The sequence below is a fragment of the Salmo salar genome, chromosome 02, assembly GCF_965601325.2.
Source record: "Salmo salar chromosome 02, fSalSal1, whole genome shotgun sequence".
Classification (NCBI taxonomy): Eukaryota; Metazoa; Chordata; class Actinopteri; order Salmoniformes; family Salmonidae; genus Salmo; species Salmo salar.
In genome coordinates, this window is record NC_138292.1 from 65,982,501 (window position 1) to 65,992,449 (window position 9,949).

The following is a 9,949-nucleotide window of genomic DNA, read 5'->3' on the forward strand; positions in this document are numbered from 1 at the left end:
TAGGTTACCTGTACTCCCTCTCCTGCAGTATTTCCACCGGGTCGAGTCCGTGGGGTTTCTGGATGGGGGTAATGCGGTTCTGCTTGGCATGGTGGGGCACCATGGGTGGGGGCTGGACTGGCTGCCCAGGGGACTGGGTCTGGGGTGGCATGACTGGGGAGGCCGCGGGGGGTATGGAGGGTGGAGCGGGGGAGGGACGGCCCGTCGGCAGGGGAGGGATCAACTTCTGGGGGGCGTTAGAGGGGGCGGCAGCGTTTACCATCGGACCTGGGGGAAGGAAAGAAAGGGCAAAGGTAACTAACCATCAATCAATTTATTGATGTGATTGTAACTGACCAAAACCTAACATGGATTAAAATTATATACAGGACTAAATCATGAAATACCATCATGAATAATGTTTTAACAATTAACTCTGTGTTGACTAACTGCTACGTGACTAACTACTATGTGAGTACAGATGTAGGATCTTAGTTTGCTACAGCAGGAATATAATCCTGCAGCAACAAGATATTTTTGTATGGGTTGATAGACTGTTCATTAGAGCAAATCAAGTCAACAATTTCAAAGTGGAAATTACAAACTTTAGAAGACTTTTTAAAACTCAAATACACTACAAGTTCACATTTCCAGCTTTGAAGGAAAATTCTCAACAACAAAACTGTGATCAAATTAAGATCCCACATCTGTTCCTACTATGTGACATACTATAATAAACTTGAACTCATTGCCCCTCAGTAGAAAGTGACAATAACGCTGGTGTTATTATGTTCACCTTCAGACCAGGACTTGGGGGGTCCGTTGGGGTTCTGTCCCTGCATGCCTGTTGGACCAGAGGGGCCTGGAGGAGGCATGTTGGGTCCCATCATCCCTACAACATTATATCAGGGGTATATTTAGAGAAAGGCTAATGTTTCAAACTTTTCAGACCTATTGGAAAACAGATATCCAGCTACTGTACCAGATCAAAACAATACAAGCTTGCTACTTCTCACAGCATTTAGATGCTGATTAATTGACTGATCAAATCAAATGTTATTGGTCACATACACTTGTTTAGCAGATGTTACTGGTCACATACACGTGTTTAGCAGATGTTATTGGTCACATACACTTGTTTAGCAGATGTTATTGGTCACATACACGTGTTTAGCAGATGTTATTGGTAACATACACTTGTTTAGCAGATGTTATTGGTCACATACACTTGTTTAGCAGATGTTATTGGTCACATACACTTGTTTAGCAGATGTTATTGGTAACATACACTTGTTTAGCAGATGTTATTTGTCACATACACTTGTTTAGCAGATGTTATTGGTCACATACACTTGTTTAGCAGATGTTATTGCGGGTGTAGCGAAATGCTTGAGATAAAATATATTTTATTAGTCCACACGAGATGGAAATGTGTCTTCTGCTTTGTATCCAACCCCACTCGATACACACACATTAGGTTGGAGAGGCTGGAGCAGACTGATCAATGCTTTGACTGATCAATGCTTTGACTGATCAATCTTCCCATTTCAACTAGCTACTGTTATTATACAGATCAATATCCAATGCTCCTCATTCTGCCTCCCTCACCGTGAGCTCTGCTGTAGCCCTGGCCCATGGGTCCTCCTGGTCCTTGTCCTGGCCCCACACCTCCAGGACCTCCAGGAGCCAGGCTGGGCATGGGCTGCCCCAGTCCCCCCTGCCCTGGCCCTGGACCCTGCATCCCTGGGCTGCACCCCATGGGCCTCTTCCCCTGGACAGCCATCTGGAGGTGGTCCGGTAGTGGCTGCCCCCTGGCCAGCATCTTATAGAGAGAACAGTTTATTAAAGTATCAATCCAGTACGTTAATGTTAGTTATTGTAACATGTGAATGATGTTCATTGATTTGCTTGTCTACCCAATTTCATGACCCCTTAGTCATGAAATTGTAATTAAATTAAAAAGCATATAAAGTGTCACTACAATATTTATATAACTGGTGACAAGGCATATTAGCTACATATTAAAAACAACATTGTGGACCGCTCAGAGTTTGGAGACATTACAAATAACCATAGGCAGTCATTACACATTATATATCAGTTATAATGTATCATCTTAAACACCTATTGGTCTTTCAACCATTAAATCATCAATATCTGTACATGCCTTATAGGCCATAATCTGGGCCCGCAGCTGGTGAAGCTGGTTCTGGTTGAAAGGAGTAGGGCCTCCTCCGGGGCCACCAGGGGTGGTGGGGCCAGGGCTGGGGCCATGAGGGCCAGGGCCGGAGACACTTTGCTGGGGCCCACCGGGCCGGTTCTGCTGCTGGTTCTGGCCCCCCAGGGTTTGGGAGTCCGGGTTGGAGGAGGTGTCTGAGGGGTTTGGACCAGCGCTAGAGGGTTGGAGAGGGCCAGAGGGGGGCCCGTTGGAAGGGACAGGGCTGGAGTGGTCAGAGCCGCCGAGTGGGGAGTGGTAGCCTGGTGAAGAGAGAGGGAGACGGAAAGAGAGAGAGAGAGAGAGAGAGAGATAGAGAAAGGGGATATTTAGTGAGGTGAAACATTACATAAAAATGAATAGATCTGACACAATATCCAATTCTACCATAATAGATAATCATATAGGTTCTATACAATACAGTTAATTCTGAACATTGTTCAACTGTGCACCCTACTGAACAGACCCCTGGTGAGAGTGTGTACCTACCTTGAGAGTGTTGGTCCATGGGGCTGGGAGGAGGGCCCATGCCACTGTGTCCTCCCTGTCTCATAGGCATGCCCTTCATCTGGGCAAAGCGGGACTCCTCACTCATGCCCTTCTCATGCATACCAGTTCTCTCCATGGCAGTCCTCTCCATACCAGTCCTCTCCATGGCAGTCCTCTCCATGGCAGTCCTCTCCATTCCAGTCCTCTCCATTCCAGTCCTCTCCATGGCAGTCCTCTCCATGGCAGTCCTCTCCATTCCAGTCCTCTCCATTCCAGTCCTCTCCATGGCAGTTCTCTCCATACCTTCCAGTGGCTACAGGGAGGGAGACATAGATACAAACAAATGTAGATATATCTACATGGAAACAGGTTTTGATTGTTGCAAGGAATTGTTTCAAAAAAGTGTATGTACTGTATTTACAGGGAGGAGCTACAGTTCCAGTCAAAAATAAGTTCATTAGAGTTACCAGCCTCAGAAATTGCAGCCCAAATAAATGGTTAAGAGAGTTCAAATAACAGACATCTCAACATCAACTGTTCAAAGTAGACTGCGTGAATCAGGTCTTCATGGTCGAATTGCTGCAAAGAAACCACTACTAAAGGACACCAATAAGAAGAAGAGACTTGATTGGGCCAAGAAACAAGAGCAATGGACATTAGACCGGTGGAAATCTGTCCTTTGGTCTGATGAGTCCAAATTTCAGATTTTTAGTTCCAACCGCCGTGTCTTTGTGAGACGCAGAGTAGGTGAATGGATGATCTCCGCATGTGTGGTTCCCACCGTGAAGCATGGAGGTGGTGGTGTGATGGTGCTTTGCTGGTGACACTGTCAGTGATTTACAGTGGGGGAAAAAAGTATTTGATCCCCTGCTGATTTTGTACGTTTGCCCACTGACAAAGAAAGGATCAGTCTACCATTTTAATGGTAGGTTTATTTGAACAGTGAGAGACAGAATAACAACAAAAATATCCAGAAAAACGCATGTCAGAAATGTTATAAATTGATTTGCATTTTAATGAGGGAAATAAGTATTTGACCCCCTCTCAATCAGAAAGATTTCTGGCTCCCAGGTGTCTTTTATACAGGTAACGAGCTGAGATTAGGAGCACACTCTTAAAGGGAGTGCTTCTAACCGCAGCTTGTTACCTGTAAAAAAGACACCTGTCCACAGAAGCAATCAATCAATCAGATTCCAAACTCTCCACCATGGCCAAGACCAAAGAGCTCTCCAAGCTCACAAGGCTGGAATGGGCTACAAGACCATCGCCAAGCAGCTTGGTGAGAAGGTGACAACATTTGGTGCGATTATTCGCAAATGGAAGAAACACAAAAGAACTGTCAATATCCCTCGGCCTGGGGCTCCATGCAAGATCTCACCTCGTGGAGTTGCAATGATCATGAGAACGGTGAGGAATCAGCCCAGACCTACACGGGAGGATCTTGTCAATGATCTCAAGGCAGCTGGGACCATAGTCACCAAGAAAACAATTGGTAACACACTACGCCGTGAAGGACTGAAATCCTGCAGCGCCCGCAAGGTCCCCCTGCTCAAGAATACATATACATGCCGTATGAAGTTTGCCAATGAAAATCTGAATGACTCAGAGGACAACTGGTGAAAGTGTTGTGGTCAGATGAGACCAAAATGGAGCTCTTTGACATCAACTCAACTCACCGTGTTTGGAGGAGGAGGAATGCTGCCTATGACCCCAAGAACACCATCTCCGTCAAATATGGAGGTGGAAACATTATGCTTTGGGGGTGTTTTTCTGCTAAGGGGACAGGACAACTTCACCGCATCAAAGGGACAATGGACAGGGCCATGTACCGTCAAATCTTGGGTGAGAACCTCCTTCCCTCAGCCAGGGCATTGAAAATGGGTCATGGATGGGTATTCCAGCATGACAATGACCCAAAACACACAGCCAAGGCAACAAAGGAGTGGCTCAAGAAGAAGCACATTAAGGTCCTGGAGTGGCGTTTTTCAATCTCCAGAACTTAATCCCATAGAAAATCGGTGGAGGGAGCTGAAGGTTCGAGTTGCCAAACGTCAGCCTCGAAACCTTAATGACTTGGAGAAGATCTGCAAAGAGGAGTGGGACAAAATCCCTCCTGAGATGTGTGCAAACCTGGTGGCCAACTACAAGAAACGTCTGACCTCTGTGATTGCCAACAAGGGTTTTGCCACCAAGTACTAAGTCATGTTTTGCAGAGGGGTCAAATACTTATTTCCCTCATTAAAATGCAAATCATTTTATAACATTTTTGACATGCGTTTTTCTGGATTTCTTTGTTGTTATTCTGTCTCTCACTGTTCAAATAAACCTACTATTAAAATTATAGACTGATCATTTCTTTGTTAGTGGGTAAACGTACAAAATCAGCAGGGGATCAAATACTTTCCCCCCCCACTGTATTTAGAATTTAAGGCACAGTTACCTAGCATGGCTACCACAGCATTCTGCAGCGATACGCTATCCCATCTGGTTTGCGCTTAGTGGGATTATCATTTGTTTTTCAACAGGACAATGACCCAACACACCTACAGGCTGTGTAAGGCTTATTTGACCAAAGAGATTGATGGAATGCTGTATCAGATGACCTGGCCTCCACTATCACCCGACCTCAACCCAATTGAGATGGTTTGGGATGAGTTTGACCGCAGAGTGAAGGAAAAGCAGCCAACAAGTGCTCAGCATATGTGGGAACTCCTTCAAGACTGTTGTAAAAGCATTCCAGGTGAAGCTGGTTGAGAGAATGCCGAGAGTGTGCAAAACTGTCATCAAGGCAAAGGGTGGCTACTTTGAAGACTCTCAAATATAAAATATATTTAGAATTGTTTAATAGTTTTTTGCTTACTACATGATTCCATATCTTTGCAGCAATTCGACCATGAAGGCCTGATTGACACAGGTCTCCTCTGAACAGTTGATGTTGAGATATGTCTGTTTCTTGAACTCTGTGAAGCATTTATTTGGCTGGTAACTCTAATGAACTTATCCTCTGCAGCAGAGGTAACTCTGGGTCTTCCTTTCCTGTGGCGGTCCTCATGAGAGCCAGTTTCATCATAGCGCTTGATGGTTTTTGCGACTGCACTTGAAGAAACTATCAAAGTTCTTGACATTTTCCGGAGTGACTGACCTTCATGTCTTAAAGTAATGATGGACTGTTGTTTCTCTTTGCTGATTTGAGCTGTTCTTGCCATCATATGGACTTGGTCTTTTACCAAATAGGACTATCTTCTGTATACCACCCCTTCCTTGTCACAACACAACTGATTGGCTCAAACACATTAAGGAGGAAAGAAATTCCACAAATTAACTTTTAAAAAGGCACACCTGTTAATTGAAATGCATTCCAGGTGACGACCTCATGAAGCTGGTTGAGAGAATGCCAAGAGTGTGCAAAGCTGTCATCTAGGCAAAGGGTGACTACATTGAATAATGTCAAATATAAAATATATTTTGATTTGTTTAATACTTTTTTAGTTACAACATGATTCCATATGTGCTATTTCATAGTTTGATGTCTTCACTATTGATGTCTTCACTACTTCACTACTATGTAGAAAATAGTAAAAATGAAGAAAAACCCTTGAATGAGTAGGTCTGTCCAAACTTTTGACTGGTACTGTAGATGGCAGACAAAGTAGCATGGAATAGAATAGAACACAACAGAAGAAAAAAACTTTATTGTCCACACAATGTGGAAATGTGACTTTGGTTCTGAAGGGTACAGCTGGTTAGGTACAGTAGCACTCAATAATCCACAAGGTGTCCTTACTTTGTGCAGAGGGTGCATGTTCTCCTGGGAGTATCCAGAGGGTCCAGGCTGAGGCAGGGGGTGACCTGAGGATGGAGGCCCTGGGCTGGGCCCCATCATGCTGTGAGAGGACCCCCCTGGAGAGGGACCAGGGCTGGGGCCAAGCATTGCCCCAGGAGAGGGCCCCGGGCCTGGGGAAGGACCCTGTCGAGGGGTACCCCCTATGGGAGGGTCTGGAGTGGACATCCAGAATGGATGGGTTGGGTGGAGGGGGAAGACCCTCCTGCTATTCGATGATAGTAGGGACCACTGGAGAGCGAGACAGAGGATAAACATGCATTAAGACTGATCATTAATTAATTAGTACTGAAATCCCATTGGGCATAATCCATTAAAATGTGTGAAGTTTGTCATGTCTATAAATAAATAAATTACTATGTAATAAGCGTTTTAATAGGACCCACCCATGATAGCTAAATGGTATGGCCATAATAAAATGAATGGTTGGAATGATGAAATGCCGGAGGTTTATTGAAGAAATATAGAAATATATAAAGCCAATAACCTATCGATTATCTGTCCATCGCTACTAAGTCACGATTTCATGATAGAAAAATAGGATTTCACTAGTTATCCATCCTTTCTGTCTGGCTGTTTGATGCACTCACACCCTGCGCTGCATCAAAGCACTCGCTGCGCACAGCCTCCCGTTCCATAGCAATTACACCGCTGTTTATACACGTCGGACTATCGACTCAACTTGAAAGGGGGGAAACATGAAAATTATATTATCCCTTGCCTATAGAGCATTAAATAGGAGTCTCGATGAAGGGGGAATGGCGGACTGTCTGTGATTGTGCCACAGTCGGACTTACCGGGAAAAATTAAAGGCTCGCCGGTGTCCCGTTGTCCAGAATTTGGTTATATTAGAGACGTCGCGACTGTCGTAATTAATGTTCTCACCCTTGCTCTTTCGTAAACATTGGAGCTGCGCTTGAAGCGGTATTTGAGTCAACGACTTGGCTCGAGCGCCCCCTCCCTCACCGTTGCAGTGATGACCGACTGTAGAGTCACCGCCACCGAGAATTGCGCATGCGTCCCTGTGCAGCAACAGAGCCAAGGTAGCCTATTGTGTATTGTTGCAAACTGACCGTAGGCTAGGCTACGCACTGTACTTTGTATATTAGTTATGTCTTGTCTAGATTTCCAAATCATATGTTATTTGGTGATTGATATTTAGATAAAAACCAAATGCAAAGATGAATCCTTCACACAGACTGAGCAGTGACTATTTTTCCCAGACTGAATTTAGATCAACATCAGTTCCAAGGATACTATTTGATTTGAAGCTATTACAGCAAAGGGTCTAGTCTGTGTTACAGATGTTATATCTAAACCAAATACCACTATCCATGTAGGAGCATACAGTGCCTTCAAAACACAGATTCAACCACAACCCTTTACACAATACATTAAGTGTTTATGTAATGTCATATTTTAAATAGTATATAACTGCCTTAACGTTGCTGGACCCCAGAAGGAGTAGCTGTTGACGGGATCCTTAATAAATACAAAGACCAGGGATGTTTTCCAATGCAAAGAAGGGCACCTATTGGTAGAAGGGTAAAACAATAATAATAAAGCAGACATTGACTATCCCTTTGAGCATGATGAAGTTATTAAATTACACTTTGGATGGTGTATCAATACACCCAGTCACTACAAAGATAAAGCGTCCTTCCAAACTCAGTTGCCGGAGAGGAATGAAACCGCTCAGGGATTTCACCATGACGCCAATGGTGACTTTAAAACAGTTTAATGGCTGCGATAGAACACTGAGGATGGATTAAGAACATTGTAGTTACTTCACAAATGTAACCTAAATAACATGCTTCTTGTTTGCAATTAGGCACAAAATGTAAAACATCAACAAAATGTGGCAAAGAAATTAACTTTATGTCCCAAATACAAAGCATTATGTTTGGGGCAAATCCAAAACAACACATCACTGAGAACCACTTAATGTTTTCAAGCATGGTGGTGGCTACATCATGTTATGGGTATGCTTGTTATCGGCCAGGACGAGGAAGCTTTTTGGATAAAAACAAACGGAATAGAGCTAAGCACAGTCCAAATTCTAGAGGAAAACCTGGTTCAGTCTGCTTTCCAACATACACTGGGACACAGTCACATTTCAACAGGACAATAACCCAAAACATAAGGCCAAATATACACTGGAGCTGTCTAGCAATGATCAACAACCAACTTGACAGAGCTTGAAGAAGTTTAAAAATAATAAATGTGCAAATACTGTACAATCCAGGTGTGTAAAGCTCTTAGACTTACCAAGAAAGACAAGCTGTAATCGCTGCCAAAGGTGATTCTAACATGTATTGACTCAGGGGTGAATACAAAATATTTAGTGCCTTCGGAAAGTATTCAGACCCCTTTACTTTTTCCATATTGTTACGCTAGAGCCTTATTCTACAATATATTTTTCCCCCCTCATCAATCTACACACCATACCACATAATGTCAAAGCAAAAACAGGGGTATTGTGTAGATTGCTGAGGAGTTGTTTTTATTTAAGCAAATTTTACAATAACGCTGTAACATAACAAAATGTGGAAAAAGTCAAGGGGTCTGCATACTTACCGAAGGCACTGTAGATATAGATATACAGTGAAATCAGAAAGTATTCAGATCCCTTTCCCTTTTCCACATTTTGTTACAGCATTATTCTAAAATGCATTAAATACATTTTCCCCTCATTAATCTACACACAATACCCCATAATAAACAGAGCAAAAACAGTTATAATTTTTTGCAAATGTATTAAAAATAAAAAAACAGAAATACCTTATTTACACAAGTATTCAGACCCTTTGCTATGAGACTCAAAATTGAGGTGGTGACCCTCAACCCGATGGTCACTCTGACAGAGCTCCAGAGTTCCTCTGTGGAGATGGGAGAACCTTCCAGAAGGACAACCATCTCTGCAGCACTCCACCAATCAGGCCTTTATGGTGGAGTGGCCAGACAGAAGCCACTCCTGGGTAAAAGGCACATGACAGCCTGCTTGGAGTTTCCCAAAAAGGCAACCAAAGGACTCAGACCATGAGAAACAAGATTATCTGGTCTGAATGCCAAGCTTCACCGCTGGAGGAAACCTGGCACCATCCCTACGGTGAAGCATAGTGGTGGCAGCATCATGTGGGGATGTTTTTCAGAAGTAGGGACTGGGAGACTAGTCAGGATTGAGGCAAAGATGAACAGAGCAAAGTACAGAGAGATCCTTGATAAAAACTCTTCCAGAGTGCTCAGGACCTCAGACTGGGGCGAAGGTTCACCTTCCAACAGGACAACGACCCTAAGCACACAGCCAAGACTACACAGGAGTGGCTTCGGGACAAGTCTGTGAATGTCCTTGAGTGGCCCAGCCAGAGCCTGGACTTGAACCAGATCGAACATCTCTGGAGAGACCTAAAAATAGCTGTGCAGCG

General features: G+C 43.8%; 1 protein-coding gene across 6 annotated transcripts in view; it reads right to left on the reverse strand.

The window, feature by feature from the left end:
* Positions 1-7,497, reverse strand: part of LOC106590075 (SWI/SNF-related matrix-associated actin-dependent regulator of chromatin subfamily A member 4) — a 31,122-nt gene extending 23,625 nt beyond the window's left edge. For 5 of the 6 annotated variants that reach the window (XM_082966063.1, XM_082966066.1, XM_082966065.1 and 2 more), the window contains exons 1-3: positions 1,588-1,802; positions 776-871; positions 9-267 (exon numbers count right to left, since the gene is read on the reverse strand). In XM_082966063.1, the coding sequence (XP_082822189.1) occupies positions 9-267; positions 776-871; positions 1,588-1,801 (569 nt within the window). In that variant the 5' untranslated portion in view covers position 1,802. Of the gene's footprint in view, positions 1-8; positions 268-775; positions 872-1,587; positions 1,803-2,146; positions 2,458-2,683; positions 2,997-6,467; positions 6,756-7,321 lie in introns of those variants that run through there. The other variant, XM_082966069.1, reaches the window with a different exon arrangement.
* Positions 7,498-9,949: the final 2,452 nt, after the last annotated feature.